The sequence below is a fragment of the Populus trichocarpa genome, chromosome 3 (genome assembly GCF_000002775.5).
Source record: "Populus trichocarpa isolate Nisqually-1 chromosome 3, P.trichocarpa_v4.1, whole genome shotgun sequence".
NCBI lineage: Eukaryota > Viridiplantae > Streptophyta > Magnoliopsida > Malpighiales > Salicaceae > Populus > Populus trichocarpa.
Genome location: NC_037287.2, coordinates 73,528 through 95,015, shown reverse-complemented (window position 1 = coordinate 95,015; position 21,488 = coordinate 73,528). Strand labels below are relative to the sequence as shown.

At 36.6% G+C, this 21,488-nt stretch overlaps 2 protein-coding genes across 2 annotated transcripts in view; both read right to left on the bottom strand.

The window, feature by feature from the left end:
- Nucleotides 1–21,488, bottom strand: part of LOC18095442 (probable LRR receptor-like serine/threonine-protein kinase At1g53430) — a 68,638-nt gene that overhangs the window by 16,136 nt on the left and 31,014 nt on the right. The gene's annotated exons all lie outside the window — the stretch shown is intronic.
- Nucleotides 15,511–17,279, bottom strand: LOC112326791 (probable LRR receptor-like serine/threonine-protein kinase At1g53440). The gene is made up of 5 exons (XM_052451800.1): nucleotides 17,060–17,279; nucleotides 16,489–16,641; nucleotides 16,139–16,257; nucleotides 15,811–16,020; nucleotides 15,511–15,668 (listed from the first exon to the last, which is right to left on the bottom strand). The coding sequence occupies exons 2-5, from the start codon at nucleotides 16,496–16,498 to the stop codon at nucleotides 15,582–15,584; spliced, it is 426 nt and encodes a 141-aa protein (XP_052307760.1). The 5' UTR covers nucleotides 16,499–16,641; nucleotides 17,060–17,279; the 3' UTR covers nucleotides 15,511–15,581.

The window sequence follows — 21,488 nt, the reverse complement described above, 5'->3', positions numbered from 1 at the left end:
GTATATTGCTTAAATGCATTTTGTTCCTTTATTAGTTTTCATTTTGGTACTTGTGTTGATGAAAATTATGGAATTGGGGTTGATTTTGTATAGTCGACAAAGTGGTTGATGGAATACCTTGGTTTATTCTTTTCTATTTTTTACCAAAGTTGTAATATTATTTTGACGGTAATTTTGTAAATAATCATATAATTTTTTATTAACTTCTTTGCAAGAAAGTTAAGTGTTAGCATGCATATAAAGTTCAAGATATAGAATGTAATTTTTTAAACTGTAGCGTGTAATCGCAATATGGACCAAATTATAAGGATGTTAAGGTTAATTTTTCCAAAAAAAAAAAAGAACCTCGACCTTCTTTTTTCATACATCTTCATAAAAAACCCATATTCATTGAACTTTTCTTGAAAAGACGAATCCATTAATATAAATATTTGCCTTTTTAGTGGCCAAATGTTGATAACTAACCATTTTCTCTCTTCTTAATTTTTTTCAATGACTTTCTTTTTCATCTCTCAACATCTAGAAACTAAAAAGTAAAGAGTACTATGAAGTTTGATATCAAAACATAAATCTCTAAAACATTAAAATTAAATTATAATTTTGTAAAATCAAAACCGAATCTATCTTCAAACATCTCCCAAAAGTCACTAAAGACACTACATTAGATGTAACACAAACGGAAAGAACCACATATAAAAGAAACCATGATATTGTAACTATAAAGGATTAAATTTCAATAACTAGAAGTTTGAGAACTAAAATAAAAAAATGCATTATTCAAATGAATAGGAAAATCCACAGTAGTTTATGCATGGATGAATAATGAATCACCCATTTATTATATATACTAGTTATTTGATCTGTGTTTCGCTGCAGGCTGGATAAAATTTTCTTTTGACAAGTCGATTTATACATATAATAAAATAAAACAAGAATCATATGCGTTAATAAAAACCAAAAAGAGTTGTTAACACAATGCCACCTGTAGAATCTCAAGTTAATTTTTTAACATGGTAGAAAAATGCATAATGTTGATGCATGGTACGTTTCACTATATTATGATTTTTTTAATTAAGAAATGTAAAGATATTGTTTATGCTAGATGAACCAATAAATTGAGAAAGAACTACTAATGCTAATCAAATGCTAAAATAAAAAAGATAATCATTACCATAAAAGTAAAAGATAGAAAGTATGATATTTAACCCCACTTTTCCCTTTAATTTACACCATAAGGTTACTTTTTTATACCAAGAACAAATAATTTTTATTTTTATGAACACATCATGAAAATGAAGTTTGTTTATATCAAGCTTGATCTCCCTTTTCAATCAATATTGAGGGAAAAACACCTCAATAAAACTTCCCCATCAAATGAAAGCCATTGACATTGACACTAATATTGATATTTTTCGTGGTCAAAATTGATTTCAATCAAGACTCTCTCTGTTCAAACAAAATATGTCGAGTTTCCCTCTCTTTCCCTCTCATTTCTCAAACCAGTGATTAAAAATAAGATAAATTAATTTTTATATAAAAAATATATCAATTTGAAAGTAGAAGGACAAAAGTGAACTTTTTACACTATTTTTAAAAAATACCATCGATTTTCTATGCTCTTTCCACTTTGGTTCTCTTTCTTTCAATATTACTTTTTCATAATAAATTTACTTAAATTAGCCATTAATTTGATCCTATAAAAGAGAAATAAAAAAAATCAAGGATGAAAATAAAACAAAGTGCTATAAAAGAATATGTTTGATAATGTGAGAAAGAGTCCTTTTCAATTAAAAATGTATTAAAATGATGATTAATTTATCTTATTTTTAACATTATCATATTAAAATTATTAAAAAAATATCTAAAAAAATATTAATATGAGACTTTTAACAATTTTAAAAATACTTTTCGAAGCAAAAACTATTGCATTGTAACACACCTAGATTATTGATCCAAGTGATAACGAGCTAGTAGATTCATTAGTCTGTTAGGTTCTTGGAATTGTGAAACGCTGACGTATATTCATTTGCTTCAAATATTATTCTAAACTTCAGTTCGAATATAAATATGATGGGATCCCTTCCGATCCACACGACTATTAAAGATTCAATATTTTCTACTTATTTGTCATCATATTCTATCTGAACACCTTATTTTTTTAATTAAAAATAATTACCTGCCACGTAATTGATTGACTAATTTTTATGTGGAATATAATTAATTATATATACACGCGCGCACGCGCGAGGATGTTGTAAAAAACGATGGTTATTTCCATGGAATATATAAATAAAAATAAACAAATACACTTGCTTGAACATTATTAATTATGAGATTTTATATAAATATGAAAATCAATGATTGGTTTTATCATCATAAGTTGATAAAGAAAGAAAGTCAACGTGAACAATGACAACCATTAAAGCATCACTGATCAACGGTTATATTTTAGGTTAATTGTATTTTACCTCCTTGAAGCATATAATAACAATCAATTTTTACTTCAAAACTTGTTTTTTTTATCAATTACCCCCAACATTTTAAAGAAATTGAAAATTCATAAAATTCAAGAGAGTAAAATAAAATCAACCTAAAATATAACCGTTGATCAGTGATGCTTTAATGGTTTTCATATAATTCAAGAGAGTAAAATAAAATCATATAATTCTCTATTTTATATTATATAGAATAGATCTCTTCACCACCCTTAGGTTGAGGAAATGAGATGTTCTCAAACTCCTAACCAAAATCGAGGAAAAAAAGGTTGGGATGGTTCCTAGGTTATCTTTAAAAATTGTTTTAAATTCAAGGAGGAGGAGGAAAAAGAAGTAGAGGAGGAGGAGGAGGAAAAAGAAGAAGAAGAAGGGTAGTGTTTGACACTGCGATCGGAAAGTGCTTTTGAAAAAATTAAAAAAACTTTATTTTTTATTTTTTGCTTTAAATTAATATGTTTTTGATGTTTTCAGATTATTTTGATGTGCTGATATCAAAAATAATTTTTTGAAAATAAAAAAAAATATTTTAATGCGTTTTGGAATAAAAAGTACTTTGAAAAGCAACTGTTATCACATTCTCAAATACTCTCGAAGAAGCTGAGAGAGATTAGATTTCAAAAATTTCCACCCTCAAATTAAAGATAAATTTAATTATCTCTTTGAAATATATGGATTCTATTTACTCTAAGTTTATTTTTTATCAATTACCCCTAAGATGATTATTTTCATTTTATCCCATGTGGATAAAAGGATCTTATGAATAATGGATGAAATGTGAGAGGGTAATTGAAAAACAAAATAAAAAGAATTTGATAGAATTCATATATTTTACTCATTTTATCCACCAATGAATAAAAAGGTTATGGATAGTTTTCCTATCCTTAGGTCGAAAAAGACTATTTCTAAAAATTATATAAAATATTTTGGGAATTTATTTTTAAAATAAATAAAAAGGTTACTATTTAAATGGACACTTAATTAATTAGATTCAACTGTTTTATTAAGGATTTAAATTAACATGAAAATTTTCGAAAGGTGAGATTGGGGGATGATAATGCCATTGCACATTATTAGAACACTTAATAATAATGTATTTAAGCATGTAATTAATGGCACTATTAATTAAGTAGAGTGTCATTAATATCTATGGCACCAATTTTATCTTGAATGTTTTGAGATTGATGATAATACCAAAGTGGTTATTAATTGATGATGAAGAGGAAATTTTATATTTTTCCTTTTATCCTTTTATACTTGTACGATATTTTCATGGTGATCTTCGTCTTCCTCTCTCCCTTTCCATGTAGAAACTTAGAAATTTATTAAATAGTGTTTGCAACAGTAATAATAATGCAGGTAACTTTCTAAAATATTTTTTTATTGTAAATATATTAAAATAATATTTTTTTTATTTTACAAAATTCATTTTTAATATTAACATATTAAAACAATCTAAAAACATCAAACTATCATATAAAACTAATAAGTGTTGCTTCAAATATGATCAGATTCCTTCCAATACACATGGGTATTAAATATTAAATATTTTCAACATATTTGTTATCATACTATCTAAACACCATTTTTTTTATTGAAAAGAATTACCAAACACATAATTGATTGAGTAATTTTTATGTGGAATATGAATACCCTCCTCTTTATAACACAAATATATATATATATATATATATATATATAATTGCTTCTACAGTAATTTTTCACATTTAATTTTTAACTTCTTAACATATAAGCAAACGTACGTATTATTAAACCGGATTAAGACAGAAACCAAATCAAATTATTAGGTGATTTAAATTATTGATTCAACTAATGATCAGTTAATGGTCAAACTGTGATAAACAATAAATGATAAAGGGCTTGCGTTCCCAAAATTTTTAATTTTTTTTGTTTTTAATTTTTTTTTGTTAATTATGCATTTGTATATTTTCAGGATGACTGAATCTGACATAAAAATAAAATAAAATAAAATAAAATAATAAAGAATGAAATTGAAAAAAAATAAATCATAAAAGAATTTAAAGCAAATACAAAACAATAAAAACAATAAGGACCACAATTGAAATAATACAAAAGGTTAGGATATTTTTAAACTTTGGGTGGGTGGAGGAGAGAGAAAAGATAGGGAGACAAAAAGAATTCAGCCGTCGCCTAACGATGAAAATGTTAGCAACACACGCCGGTTAGGAAGAAGCGTCGCATCGAGACACTTTGCCTGAGACGACGGTTAGGTATTTTCAGAGACCGGAGGAGGTGTCATACGCCATCAAAATGGCACATATAACCTCCACATGCTAGCGCGTGCTCAGCATGCGTCAACAACTTTATTTTTTAATAAATACAAAAACACCCTGACCCCACATGAATTTACAAAAAAACCTAGAGTGCAAACGATGCAAATACCCCTAAAGGAAAAACATTTGTTTTAAAATTCAAGTATATTTTGGTAACCTCGTTATGCTAAAGAAAGGAAAAAACCGAAAAAGCCCATCTCCCAAAGCAAACTGAAATTCTGCTTCCAAGAGTATTTCAAGAAGAGAAAAGACATACATACCCCTCACCAATTCTACAATACCAAGTTATCTCGTGGAAAAGTCTAAAAATACCCCTAATTAAAGCCCATCTTTGTATTTCTCTCTTCCAATGACAGTTATAGTGAATTATGAGAGGGGTTACACGAAAAAATTAATCTCTTTTAGTATTTTTTGTAATGAAAAAAAAATCAATTTTCAAGTGGATGAAACAAAAGCTTTGTTAGAATATAAAAAAAATATATGATAATTTAAACCCCTGTTTAAAAGGTAGAGTTTAGATTATGAAGGTTTCTATATTCAAAACAAATACAATAAACCATAGTTCAAATGTTGATGACATGTGTAGAAATTAGATAAAGTCCAGACCAGTTTGTTCGCAACTCGACTAATCTCACGTGTCTTGAAGTTAACGACCATGTAAGCTTTCAGTGACCCTGAGATTTGTAAGACTCAAACTGGTGATCTCTAGAAAACAAACTCAGGACCTAACCAATTGAGCTACACCCCTCAGGGTTCAAAGCATACTTATCTTCCTTCATCTCGTAGTAATTTAATTGTTTTTTTTTTCTTTTTTTTTTTGGACTAGTTCAGGTGGTGGAAAGGTAAAGGCAAATAAAGGGGGAAAAAAAGAACTTGAGGGAGAAGGTAAGGCATGTTTAAAGAGAAAACAACACCCAAATAATAAAGAAACTAGTTCAAGGTAGTAGATTAAACATCGATAAAAACAGGAACCAGAACAAACAGTTGCACGTTGTGTATTTAATACGCAGTTGGAAAGTATATACATACAATATGCTATGTCACAAGACAATACTATGAAAAAGGTTGTGCACCTACAAAGTACGGAGCCATCTTGGCAAGACTCACGTTGCCACACACACATATTTTTCTTAGCTAGTTAACTCACGTTTGCACATTGTGTGGCAAGACTGACGTAGCCACACACACACACACATAAGTAGTAAAGGCAAGGCAGGACTAGCGTAGTGCAACTTGAAACGAAATGGAACTCAAAGCATAACTGAATTAAGCACAGAAATGGAAAATATTCAATGAATTAAAAGGAAACAAAGAAAAGGGAAAATAAGGAAAAAGTAGGATAAAAACATCAAATTAAGTTCGTAGGGCAGTTGCAAGAGGTCACAAACTATGTTCAGGACAAGAAAAGAAAGGGAAAATATTACAACATCGAAAGCCATTACATCAAAGCTAGTTGGTTTGGCAAGAAGGATTAAAATTCTAGGGAAGAAGAGTGGCAGCACATGAGAAAATAAGGGAAAACATAGGGGAAGAATGCTTGAAATCCTTAACATGTAGCAAGATAGGGCAAAAATATAAAAAAATCGATGTTATGAATGGTAAAAAAACGAACTACATCTTCGAGAAGAAGAACAATGCATTAGAAACAGGTCAGAAACCAACAACCAACTCGAGAAACAAAGATGGGATCCTAGACAACATACAAAATAGGTCAGAAATAGTTCTAAAAATAATAAAATAACATGAAAAATTAGAAGAAAAATGGAATAAATGCATTATTAGGACATCGACTTTGTACCTTTTCTCAATCAAGTACATATTTTAATTTTTTGATATCAATTTCTTTTTAAAAATATTTATTATAATTTAAAATATTTTAATCCATTAAATATAGAATTATTTAAAAGGGTACTTTTATCAAGATAGAACCACATTAAAAAATGATATATTAATATAAGTACTAGATTAACATAATAAAAAAATGTTGGTGCACTAATTTGGTTTTTTTTTTAAATCAAATGTATGAACTCTATCGATACAAAACCTAAGTTGGTGTACCAAAAAATGTCATCAAATTATGGAGTAACCTATAGAAAGTGGAAGGAAAAATTTGATTGGAAGTTTTGAAAAAGTTATAACGTAATTAGCCCTCAAATAAGTTAACAAGTATGAACAGAAATGATGATAACAAGGCAAAAAAAAAAAATGCTTAAAAACAAAAGTAATTGTTAGCATGAGTTATCCATTATAAATATGAAAGTGGATTTTGTAATAGGAATTGATCAAGTATAGCAATCAGATCAAATCTTGTATGCTAATATAGAAATACATATATAGTTTCCTGTAATGAAATTATTGTCTATTTAAATTGTAATCATGTTTATATATTTCCTCCCAGATGAAAAAGAATATAATATAGAAAACTTCAGTTTGTAGACACCATTGATATGCAACATGGTATCACAGCAAAGTTTGTAGAACTGCTCAAACACCTTTTTGTACTTCCATATTTATAAGATGATAGATGGACAGTTGATGAAGCACATTGGAGCAAACTTCTCTACTCTCTACCCTTCCAATAGTCAGAATCCAAAGAGACTGGATAAAGATCACCAGCAGATGTAGAAGCAGCAGTCGACGGTCCATCCATTGACAGAGTACGAGTCTCACTTATTTCCTGTTCGTTGATAACTTGAAAATGCCTCCTCATTTCTTCAATCTTCTTCTCATCCGTTGACATGCTTTTATCTGGAATGTCAATATCTTGAACAACAGCCTTTCCTTCGAGCATGCTTACTACTGAAGACATCGCAGGCCTAACTGCTGCAGAGACATTACTGCAGAGGAGAGCCACATTAATCATTATTATCACCTCTTCTTTGTTGTAGTCTTGGCCTAGTTTTGGATCAACAAGCACCAGCAAAGTCCCTTTTGTTGGGTTTGTTGCCATTAATGTGCAGCAAATGGACGGCACCAACCATTGACTTTGGCAGCCACCATTGTTGAAGAAGAGATGGAGTTGGCAGCCACCTTTGTTGAAGAAGAGTTGGAGCTGGTGGCACCATTCTTGCCTATAAATAGGCACCGAGAGAGAGAGAGAGAGCAGAGAAATTGTGAGTGCAGTAGCGAGACCAAGAGAGAAAGAGGGGCTGCCAAGGGCAACAGCCCTGCTGCCTTGTGTAGCAGTGTGTGTGAGAGCAATGGGAGTAGAGTTTGAGAGAAGTGATCCTCCTCCTCCATGTGTGTTGTAAACCTTTCTCTATATCTCTAAATAATATGGACTCTCTCCCGTTGATGTAGGCGATTTGCCGAACCACGTAAAATATTGTGTCCCAGTGTGGTTAGCCTCCTTTGAGCAACTATCAGTACACCACCGGTCCGCGCATGGGGAGCTAGAATCCCCAACAATTGGTATCAGAGCATTTGGTTTAAAGTGGTGTTTGATTTTTTGTTCAAAAATGAAAGTTGTCAAAATTATGTTTTGACCATACCACTGTGTGGAGGTGGAAGAGACGAAGCCACTGGTGAAAACGGCATCGAAATCGGACGTCGGAATCATCCTCACTCGCCATCACGCGCCGGCGAGGTGGCTGGCCACGCGCGCCACGCGTCACGCATCTTCTTCACCCGGATGGGTTGACCCGACCCTAATACCAGTTGACCCGACCCATGTGACTGACCCGGATAAAGATGACGTCAGCATGACATAATTGTGATGTCAGCATGCACAGTAGGCATGCCCAGGATGACGTTAGCCTGATGTAATTGTGACATCAGCATGCCATGTCAGCGGCCAGTCATCTGACACGTCATCACGTGAGCCGAGTCGAGTGGAGCCGAGCCGAGTTGGAGCCGAACCGCTAGCTGAGGGATAAGATTCTATGCAGCGGAGTCTACGTGCAACCGGATCTGAGATTGAATCTAGGCCGTTCATCAGGCCAGAATTGTTTTGATCAAATATTAGCCATCTGAAATGCGATTTGGACGATTTCAAACTTGTTTCCAGCTAATTTGATCGTTCCGGATGCAATGGTACAGTCCGATCATTGAGATTTGTGACCGAAAGTGGTGGTGGTGAATTATTAAGACAGATTGCCCGATTAAAAGACATCTGAAGGGCATCATGGTGGTCGAAGGAGATGAAGAAGAAGAAGGTGCACATGTTTACCCAATTACATGTGCTAAATTGCTAAATGGAAAAAAATTTTAGTTGCCTTGAGGGAAGGCAAAATTGGGACACTCTGAACACCCGATCATGTGGACAATTAGAGGTGTAGAGTGGAAATTGACGAAGACCAATCTTGATGAATCTAAGCACTGGTAGTCTCGCCAGATGTTGAGAAATCATGTATTAAACCAGTATATTTCAGATCACTTGTAAAGGAAAGCCGCAACAAAGCTAGCAAATGGTTATATATACGGAAAGACAGTACGATGGATAGATATGGCCTAAGAAGTTCTGTCTAGGAGATTGGGTTTTAAGTGGGACCAGTGTGACCCCTCCAATCTTTCCTGGGAACTTGCTTAGGGAAGGATTATCCATACGGTACTATTTTCGTAAATATAGTAGTTTGTCATGAAACGGTTGAAGACTAGCAGGATGACGGCACAAGGGAACAATTGGGTTTCGTATGTTCAAGGATCTGATGGAGTGGTGATTTCTCCAAAGAAGTTAGATTCGGTGACTGTGATTTCTCAAGGGGAGAATTGATGAAGACCCTGATAATGGAAGAGAAATACAACAAGGGGATAAAGATTGGCATCCTATTTTGACTTGGACAGGTGTTATGACAGGATGAGCTGCTGTCAAACATAAGCAAGGAATAAGGAGAAATCTGGAGAGCAGAAATTGCATGAGAGCACACGAAGATTGTGCAGGAGTACCCGTAGGATCCAACAAGGTATTGTAATGAGACAACATATGCAAGGAGAAGAAGTGTTCCCAGATGAAGCTCAGAGCAGAGACTGTTAAAGTTTGTACAACAAGAAGTCTCTTATGCTCTTGATGAAGACAACATGCGAAGACATTTCCAATGCATGCAAGGATGGAAAGAGAGCTGTTGCAGAGGCACCTAATTGAGGGGGTGCAAATGCCTGTGATAAAAGACGACCGCCTATGATGAAAGGCGAAGACACCAAAGAGAGTTGGTGTAGGTGAAGCTATCAAATAGAAAGGCACAGAAGCTCCAAACATAGAAATCGAGGTGGAGGATTGCGAGGAGTGTACCACAACTTTCTCTTTCTATGTAATCAGTGGCAGTAATCTCTCCTAAGTCCACATGGTGGTAGAGAACTTTTGAAGCCACTTTGAAGCATCTCAGCTGTAGAAGGATGCGACCGCCTATGAAAGGCGAAGACACCTTAGAGAGAAGGTGTGAGGGCCGTGATAGGAGCCCCATTTCAGAGCGCTTATGAAAGGCGAAGACACCTTAGATGGAAGGTGTGTGAGGGCTTTGATATGAGCCCAGTTCATACTCCTTCAAAACCAATGCCTAGAAGACAAGATGGATATATATAATTAAGTACAATGATAATAATAAAAATAAATAAATCTTTCTACCTAATCAAGAAGATAAACAGTGTCCTCCTTTGTTCGATGACTAGTATTGCTCTTCCCACTGACAATTTCCAAGGCAACGATTCCAAAATTGTAGACATCTGCTTTGTCAGTCAAATAACCCCGCATTGCATATTCAGGTGCCATATACCCACTGCAAAAATAACCAATATATCAAACAGCTTAGACTAAGTTCTATTCAAAAGACTTAAATCTTATGGTGGATGGCTCATTTTTAGATTTTTTTATATTATTGGACGTGGGATAAGTTTTGGTTGCTGACCAAATCTGTGTGAAGCTGTAGGATGGACTCTCTTTTTTTTCTTTCTTTCATTGTATTCAACTTAAAATATAAGAACTAGAAAGTATTAACAAGATACAACAGTAGAGCAGGCTCACAGGGTTCCGGCAACTCGGGTGCTTATGTGGGTGTTTTCCTCTTCATCAAGTTTGGCTAGCCCAAAGTCAGATATCTTTGGGTCTAGATTCTTATCAAGCATGTAAATTTTAAAGAAAGAAAATGAGTATAACAGAGGTAGAAGTTTATGGATATGTAGAAGAAAGATAGAAGAGTAGGTAAGGGAATGCAAACTGGGAATACAATTTTATTATGCAACAAGCTTACATTATATAGAAACAGAAAAAATAACTGAAACCGAGAATTAAGCCATGAACAACAACATGTGCCATGAATAGCAACATGTTTCAACAAACTAACCACTTCCTAAAGACTAGGACAAACTAAAAAACAGAATGGAAGCATAAAACAATTTCTGATACTTTCTGATACTTAGACACGTTGCAGTCCTAAAAACAATCAACTAACACTCCTCCATGTTTTAAGAGCTGCAAACTCTGAGTCTTTGCCTAAGAAGTTCAAACTTGTTTGCTGGCAAAGGTTTTGTAAAAATGTCTGCGAGTTGATCTTCAGATCTGCAATAAATGAGGCTCACTTCTCCTTCCTTCTGCACTTCTCTTAAAAAGAAAATTTTGATTTTGAAATGCTTGGTTTTTCCATGAAAAACTGGATTGTGGGAGATTGCAATTGCTGCCTGATTGTCCACAAATACCTTCGTATCATTTTGTTGCTTCAAATGTAAATCACAAAACAACTTCCTCAGCCACAGTGCTTGATTCACTGCTGCTGTAGCAACAATAAATTTGGCCTCTGCAGTAGATTATGCTACAGTCTCTTGCTTCTTGGAATTCCATGAGAAAACTCCTGATCCCAGGCTAAAACAGTACCCAGATGTACTCTTCATGTCATCCACGGATCCACCCCAATCATTGTTAGAAAATCCCAGCAACTTGAAGTTTTGACAGTTCTTGAATTTTACACCAAAGTCAATAGTTCCTTTGATGTATCTAATGACTCTTTTTGCAGCTTTAAGATGCATTACACTAGCACAATGCATATAACGTGAGAGAATGCTTACAGCAAAAAGAATATCTGGCATGGTTGCCGTTAGGTACATTAGGCAACCAATCATGCTTCTGAAATAGCCTTCTTCAACTTTGTCTGTGTCGTCCTCCTTACTTAAGCTCTCCTTTGGATTCATTGGAGTAGCCATTGCCTTACAGTCCTCCATATGAAACTTCTTGAGAATTTCCTTGGCATATTTCTTTTGACAGATGAAAACTTCATTTTCTAGCTGTTTAATCTCCATTCCCAGAAAGTATGCCATGAGTCCAAGGTCTGTCATTTCAAAAATTTTCATCATTTCCCTTTTGAACTCTTCAACAAGCTTGGCATTGCCACCTGTGATTAAGAGATCATCAACGTAAATAGAGACTATGAGTAGATCGTCTCCTTTACATTTCACATACAGAGTAGCCTCTGACATGCTTTTCTGAAATCCTAGGCTTGACAGATGCTCATCTATCTTGCTATACCATGCTCTAGGTGCTTGTTTCAAGCCATATAGAGCCTTCTTGAGCAAGTAGACCTTCTCCTCTGCACCTTGTTTCATGAATCCCTCGGGCTGTTCAACATAGATTTCCTCCTGTAAAATACCATTCAAAAACGCAGATTTTACATCTAGTTGAAACACCTTCCACCCATTTTGAGCTGTTATAGCTAGCACAAGCCGAATAGTATCTAATCTAGCAACAGGGGCAAATGTATCCGAGTAATCAACTCCAAAAACTTGAGCATATCCCTTGACAACAAGCTTGGCTTTGTGTTTGTTGATGGAGCCATCTGCATTGAGCTTGGTTCTAAACACCCATTTTACTCCAATAATTTTTCTATCCTTTGGCCTGTCAACTAGCTCCCAAGTTTTGTTCTTTTTTATCATTGACAACTCCTCCTCCATTGCCTTCTGCCATTTTTGGTCTTTGATGGCTTCTTCATAACCAGCAGGTTCATAAATGGCCACATTGCATCTCTGATAAATATCATGGAGTTGTCTTGCTCCACAAGTTGGTAAATCATCCTCCAATTCTTCTTGCCACTGTTCTGATGCTTGCTCTTCTCTTGTTTGGGAGGAAAGATTTGATTTTTGCATACTCGTGGTTGTCTCTTTTGTTTGTTCCCAATTCCATTTCTCTTCTTCATTGAAGAACACATCTCTACTGACAATTATCTTCCCTGTTTGAGGTTGATAAACCTTATATGCCTTTGAGGATGAGCTGTACCCAACAAAGATGCCTGGTTCTGACTTTTTATCAAGTTTATCCCGCTTGGCCTGTGGAATGTGAGAGAAACACAAGCTACCAAACACTCTAAGAAAATTGAGTGAAGGTTTATAGTCATACCATGCCTCAAATGGAGTTTTATCCTTCAATGCCTTGGTGGGTAATCTGTTCTGCAAGAAAACAGCAGTACTAGCCGCTTCAGCCCAAAATTTTTTGGGCAACTCCTTGTCATGTAGCATGCATCTGGCCATCTCCATTATGTACATGTTTCTCCTTTCACTTACTCCGTTTTGCTGAGGAGTGTAAGGAGCAGTAAGCTGGTGTTCAATGCCAGCTTTTTCACAAAACATATTAAATTCTGCTGAAGTGTACTCCTTTCCATTATCTGACCTTACAACTTGAATTTTGCAGCCACTTTGATTTTCTACCATTTTCTTGAACTTCTAGAAAACTCCAGCTACTTCTGACTTGAATTTTAAGAAAAAAATCCAGCACATTCTTGAAAAATCATCAATAAAAGCAATGTAATATCGACTACCTGCTAATGATTCAGTTCTTTGAGGACCCGATACATCTGTGTGGATTAGCTGCAACTTGTGAGTGGCTCTCCAAGATGACTTTGGGAATGGTCTCCTATTTTGTTTACCGTATTGACAAGCATGACAATTCGGTAAGTGATCTTCAAAGGTTGGTAAGCCAACTGTGAGTTCCCTTTCCTGCATAAGTTGCATCCTTCGTAAGTGACAATGACCGAGTCGCTTGTGCCATATCTCAGTGTTGCAAGCTTTCGTGGAGAATGCAGCAAGTTCCTCTTTAATAGGATCAAAAGAAAAACTTTTTCCTTTCATTCTCACTTTGAGAATTTCCTCACTGTTGACATCCAGTATGTGACAGAAACTATCTTCAAAGATCACTTTAAAGCCTTTTTCAATCAATTGGCATACACTCAACAAATTTTGATTAATTTCTGGTATGTAGAGAACATCAGAAATTGTTTTTGTGCTTGCAGTGCTGGTTATGGTGATTGTCCCTCTTCCTTTGACAGATATGTAATCACCATTGCCAATTTTGACTTTAGTAATGTCAGTTGGCCTCATATTTCTGAAGAGCTTCTTGTCATTGGTCATGTGGTTGGTACAACCACTGTCAATTAACCAACTTGTAGTCAAACTACTACTTACAAAGCAGGATGCTACAAAAAGCTGATCTTCATCCTCTTGTTCTGCAACTTGGGCGTCAACTTCATGCTGCTGAGCTTTTCCCTTGCAAATTACTGCTTCATGTCCCGTTTGATTGCATTTTGAACATTTTGCATCAGGTCTCCTCCAACATTTGAATGGAGGGTGACCTTCCTTTTTACAGTGATGACAAGGAGGATATTTACCCTTGAAGCTTTTTTTTTTACTTCTGTTGTTATTCAAAACAGGAGCAAAAGAATTTCCCTCTTGGCCTTTCTTCTCTTTCCTTTTGTTTTTGAAAGCTCCATGATGTTTTACAAATAAGGCTCCTTCAGTGTTGACCTCTTGCCTCATATGTCGTCTCTGCTCTTGTGCCTGTAGGGAATTAAGTAATTCTGCCAAAGAAATTTTTGACAGATCCTTGGTATTTTCCAAGGTGGTAACCGTCGCTTCATACCTTTCAGGTACTGTAACAAGGATTTTTTCTACAATCCTTGAGTCACTGAATTCAGACCCGAGTAGCTTGATTTTATTTGCAATTCCAAGACGTCTATCTGAATACTCTTTAATTGTTTCAGATTCCTTCATCTTTTGCAACTCGAAATCCCTTATCAAATTTAAAACCTGCATTCCTCTTATCCTTTCGTCTCCTGCATATTCTTCCTTAAGGTAATCCCATATAGACTTGGCTGTCTTACGGGACATTATTCTTGTGAAGATTGTTGATGACACCGCAGCAAACAAGCATGCTTTGGCCTTCGACTTCTTCGTCTTCATCTCCTTATGAGTTTTGATCTGTGTCATGGTGGGATTGTTTGGAAGTACAGGAACATCATAGTCTTCTTCCACTGCTTCCCAAAAATCCAAAGCTTCCAAATATGTCTCCTTGCGTACTGCCCAAATCTGGTAGTTGTCTCCATTGAACACCAGCAGAGCAATTGAGGAGAAACTTGTTTCAACTTCCATGATATGTCAAGCTCACACACAAATCCCTTAAGAAAAAAGCTCTGATACCAATTTGTAAGTTTTAAAAAAAGAAAAGGAGTATAACAGAGGTAGAAGTTTATGGATATGTAGAAGCAAGATAGAAAAGTAGGTAAGGGAATGCAAACTGGGAATACAATTTTATTATGCAACAAGCTTACATTATATAGAAACAGAAAAAATAACTGAAACCGAGAATTAAGCCATGAACAGCAACATGTGCCATGAACAGCAACATGTTTCAACAAACTAACCACTTCCTAAAAACTAGGACAAACTAAAAAACAGAATGGAAGCATAAAACAATTTCTGATACTTTCTGATACTTAGACACGTTGCAGTCCTAAAAACAATCAACTAACAAAGCAACACATTGGTGGCCTTGATGTCTCTATGCACGATCTTCAATCTTGATTCTTCATGAAGATAAGCTAAACCTTTTGCTATACCAACACAAATCTTGTGCCTTGTTGCCCAATCCAAATTCAACTGTATTCTTCAGGACCTTTGAGACAAGATCAACAGTGATGCTAAGTATAAGGTGAGTATTTTGTCTCTTCCCATACAAGCATGCGTACCTTTACATGTATGGAAACATCTAAGAGCCAAGAGCTTGAAATCAATTAAATTATATTCTTTGAATTTACCAAACAAAGCACGAGCAAGGCTGTTATTTTCCATGTACTCGTACACCAACAATAATTGATTGCCTTCAATGCATCATCCGTTAGCTTTACAAGATGAGGGTGTTGCAGAGCAGAAATCATGCCAATCTCATTCACAAACTCACGGTTTCCTTGTTTTGATTTGGAGGAAAGCTGCTTTACAGCAATTACGTTTCCATCTGATAGAACACCCTGCATCAAGGAAATAATGTAAAAACTTTCGCAAGACTAGTATTGCATCAAGCTAAGAATCTTAAAAATGTTACAAAGGCCATGCATTAAGAAACCAAGTAAAGTTCATGTTGAATACCTTGTAAACAGGACCAAAACCACCTTCTCCAATTTTATTAGCAGGATCGAAGTTGTTTGTAGCAGCTTTAATTTGCCTCAATGTAAAAGAACCTGTTTTTAATTCTAGGCCCTTCAAATCTGTTGGAGAAGCGAATTTGTTTCAGAAAAGAATTCGTTTCTTGGAATTAATTTCACTTCTCTCTCCCTCTCTCTTTTGACTTCTCATTGTCAATCAGTTTCGCCATAGCAGCCTTCTTTTTCCAGTTTCAGCTTAACAGGTTTGATTATATATATATATGGTTCTACAAAGTTGATATGGAGAAATCATATGCAGAAATAGGAAAATAAAGATAAATCTTTAGAAAATACCATGACGCATACTGATCTTCTGTCCTAAACAACCTTTCCACCAGAGAATTCCTAGAATCAGGAAGACGACAACCACTACTGCAGCCACAATGCCAATCACAGTGCCAGCGGATATACCATTACTACTGCTATTTTCTGAAGGAGGTACAAAATCTGCAGGAAGCAAAGAGTTTATAACAGAAAGACAAATAACATCACATTGTAAGTCAAATTGGTTGGACAATACATTATTCGTATATAAGTGCAGAAATTGTACCATCCAGACTACCTTCAAATAGCGGTAAAAGGAAACATTATCAGTTTTTAGAGATAAAGCAATTTATTTTTGTATTAAATCAGTAAGCAAAGGTATAGTACGAAAGCTTTCCATTTGGTCTCATGAAAATTGCTAAATGCATCTCCCAAATCTCAATAATAAATAAGAACGGCAAATTTGTACGATCACCCCCAGATTTATTGGTCATTTGGATGGAGAGGGTACACAAATTGGACAAGACCAAGCTGCATTGATGGTTTTGTACTGTACGAACAGAATCCTGATGATTAAGTTCATAAAATCTCCTCAACTTACAAGGTGTCACAGAAATAGCCGATATGAGAGGTCCATAGACTCCTCTAACAGGCAGCCCAGTTGTCCCTTTTCCAGCCCAATAAAAGCGTATCTCCAATGCATTTCCAGTTACAATGGCAGTAAAATTTTTTATAATTGCCTTACCAACACCGCCTGCTTCTTTCTGGATACTGAAATCCCTTTTTACAAGCTTTTCCTACATTTTTGTTGTCAGATTGCTATTAATAAAACCGAAAGAAGAATGAAATTTTGTACATTCAAATCCTTAATACTGAATGACAGAATAAAACTTTGTTCAGTCACCTTAATATAGATATCAAAAAATCACCTGCCAAGGCTGCTATGTGTCTTGTCATCAGTAAACATTATCTCTGCGAAGTGAAGGGTAACTGTGTAGCTCCCACTTCCCATACAGAAACCATAATAAGTCAGAGAGATTGAAGAAAGACGTGCATCCATGTAAAGTGCTGAAGTATTTTCGAAGAGTTTGGTTGCATTCGTCCAAGTGTAGGAATATGAGGAACGGTCATCGTCCATGAAGTGACCAGTGGTACTAACTCCCCAGTTAGTTTACTCTGGTAGAATCTTGATGGTCCGGCTGGATCTGTATCATCTTCGTATATATTCCCTTCAATAGTTGCTTCTTTTCCTCCACAATTTATGTGGAGGGAATAGAATTCTGTTGCCAAAGCAACAACATATCAATCACCATGGAATAGGAACATGCACAAATCAAACTACCATGGCAAAGAACAACGTATGTATTTTGAAAATATTCTTTTTACCTTGTAGAACCTTAATTTTGTTAAGCTACTATGTGCATGCTGTTGAAATTCAATATCAACTAGATATTAGACCAGTAGAATGTAGAGTTAATAAGAGTTTTTAATATTAGTTATGTTGCTATCCAATTTTTGACCCATGTTTTTAATAAATTTTCAGAAAAAATAAAAAAATAGCAAAAAACAATAAAAACCTCAAAAGAATGCATTTTAATATATTTGCATCATTTTTAGTATTTTTAACGTCATCTCAGAAGAATTTAAATTTTTAAAGGTATTTTAAATGCATTCAATTTTTAACGTGTTAATTTTACAATCACTAATTTTTAAGTCCATGTTAATATTGCACGTTTTAAACAATACAAACAAAATAAAAAAAATTAAAATTAAAAAAAAAAAAAAAAAAAGAGGAGGAATACAAAGAAAGTTTAAATACAGAAAGAAAAGAAGAGGCGGAGAAAAATTTACAGGCATGGGGCCGAGAAAATTTTGGGGGAACAGTAAAAGAAAAACCCTAAAACCCAAAGAACCCCTAAAAATCTATCTTCTCTGCAGCCGCCACCCTTGGAAACAAAAAAAAAGAGGCCCCCCCTCCTTTTGGACGGGAGACAAATCAGAGAGCCCCGTTGGCTCTTGAATTTTTCTTCTCCAAGCCAGTGGCCACCCCCCTTCCCCCCTGGTCTTCGAAAAAGCAAACCAGAGAAACCCTCCCTTTGAAAAGAAAAACCGGAGACCACCTCCCGGTCTCTGCTCTCTCTTTGGCCAAAACACAGACCAGACCCAAGGCCACACCCACATCAAACACCCCTGCACACCGGCCTCCACGGTCTCCCTCTCTCGGCTCTCAGAACCAGCGGCCGGCCGTGGCCCCCTTGCCCTCTGTCAAAAACAGAGACCGGCCGCTCCCCCCTTGCCCTTTGGTTTCTTCTTCTTTCAGCAGCGACGACCCCTCCCCGTGCAGCAGCGCCGTCTTCCCCCAGCAGACCCAGCTCCTCCACCCAACAGCCCCACAGCGGCTCCTTTCTTCCTCAGGCCGAACACAGCGGCAGCCCCCGCTGTCCTCTTCCCAGTCTTCTCTCAGTCCCACCGCGACAAAAGCAACAACAACCCGGCAGCGCCCGCAGACCGGCAGCCCTCTGGTCCTACGCCGGCCACCTGAAGTGAAGGAGACGAAGACGTAACCCCAAGAAAGATCTGCGGTGGAACAGATCTAAAAAATGGTGGAGAAGCAGATCTAAAAAAGGAGAGAACCGGAAACTGCTTGTGTTTGTTGGGTTGCCTTGCAGGTGGCTGGGAGATCCACCGCCGGTACAAGCGGGAGGAGAAGAAGAGACGACCCCGATTTACTAGTTTGTTGGTCTTAGCCGGCGATGACAAGTGGATCCACGCGCCGCCAGGGGCGGTGGTGCGTGAGGTCCACGCGCCGCAGTGTTCCTGCAAATTCCAGACGGCTTCCCTGCAGTTACTGTTATTTTTGGGGAGTGTATTCTGTAATTTTGGAATTGTTAAGGTTTTGTTTGGGTAATTTTGATTCCTGTTCACATTGTAAACATGTAATTATGGGTGAGAAAATAGTAAAGGAGATGCGTGTGATTGTATTTTTTTTTATGTATATTTTCTAATTATAAAATCGAAAGGAAAAGAAAAAAGAATCAAATGTTTTAATTGGTATATGGATAAATATCTAAGGAATAAATAAAATTATGTTATATTTTCCATGAAAATATAAGAACATGTTTCTATATATATTTGTGGATTTAATAACTGATTTATTAAAGCTTTAAGAATTTGACTAATATTTTTAAAATCACATCAAAGTCATGAAGCAGCTTACCTCAGGTAGGGTATGTTAGAGGTGCTAATACCTTTCCTAGTCACAACCAGTTCCTTACCTTCGAATCTCTGATAAAGACCAGTAAATCCGGGTTTCCTAGTAACTTTCAATTAAATATTAGATAATGACTCAAAAACCTAAATCAAGCAAAAGAAAACGAAAAATTGCCATGATCGTCGCCAGGGGGGACGTGCGACAAGCTAAAAGAAGAATCCTAGTTAATGTAGTAATAGTAGAAGTCAAATCTTGAGAGAGAATTTAGAGAGAGATGCTCTCCTTCTGTATGACGCTTTTCCCTTGGGTTTGATCTACTGCTGTTGTTTGCTCTTGTCCTTCCTTTGTTCTGTTGATTTTCTGTCTATGGCGAACAAAAAGAAGAAGGTTGGGTCCCATAAATCTAAGCTTCAACAGCAATATTTGGCTGATTTGAATGAACACACTGTTCTTGCTTTAGAGGCCCCGTCTCGTACTGTTCATGCCATTGTTCCCCCCATTTCAAATTCAAATCCTTCCCCGCCTACTGGCCTCATTTCAGAGATTCCCAGGCCTAATCCCCATGTCCCCTCCGCTTCTCACGGTTTACAACCTCAGTTCCATGTTGCTCCATCCCCCAATATCAACCATGTGTTTGTGGATTCTGACGATGATGCTCTTGATGACGAGGAAGTGGATTATGCCTCTTCTGGAGATGACTGTGCTGGGGGGTCTCAATTCTTCACCTCCTCAGTATTTGAGGCCCCTTCCGTCCCTGCTGCTTCTCTTATAGATCCTGGGGCTTCCCCTGTTGCTTCCCCTGCATGCCCCTTTCCAGAACCTGTTGCTTCCCCAGTGCGTGCCTCGTCCCCTCCTGTTGCTCCTGCGGAGGTGAATGTTCCTTTGGCAGACACAGCACATCCCCCCCTCCCTCAGCCTCTAGTGGTCGCAACTGGTGTGACCTTTTTTCTTCAGATCGACCACCCTCTCTCTGCACAAAACTACGAAATTTTCCCCTTAATCACCTTACCAAATCGTGTGCCATTTCTCCGGAAGATTTTCAACCTCAGTTTGAGGTCTGGAATTTATGAGCTGTGGGTTATGTCTCAGGAAAAAGCCCTGGGTATAGGGCCTTGAATGGCATCATTTCCTCTGTTTGGAAATGTGAAGCTTCTCTCACTATCCATGCCTCTGGATGGCTGATATATAGATTTACTCGGGAGGAAGACAAGATTTCTGTTCTTCGGGGAGGACCGTATCTCGTGTATGGCAAACCACTCATTTTGAAGCCGATGACGAAGTTCTTTGACTTCTCCAATGAGGAGATGACGAGGGTGCCTGTATGGGTGAGATTCCCCAACCTCCCCCTTTGCTGCTGGTCCCCTGTGTGTCTCTCCAAAATTGCAAGTGTTATAGGCAAGCCCATTCAATGTGACCATATGACTTCTACTCTCTCGTCTGTCATATGCAAGAGTGCTTATTGAGCTTGATCTTCGTGAAGACCTTCCTGCATCTGTAACTGTGCCTCTACCATCAGGTCCGGTGCTTCACCAAAAAGTAGTTTATGAATCATTACCAAAATTCTGCAATTTCTGTAATTCTATAGGCCATACTCGTCTCCTCTGTTCCAAAGCTGCTTCCAGTAGTAAAGAGGGTGGAGTTGCTTCGGATCCCCATGCCAGCAAAGTGGGAGTCTTTAGTAGGCTGGGCCCCCACATTCACCAGGTGCAGGACTCAACCACAGATTTACCAGAACAGAGTCGGTCGTCAGCTCCGGCTCCTCTTTTGGCTACATCGAACTCCCCTGCAGTGGATCCTCAACCAGTTGAACCCTGTGTTG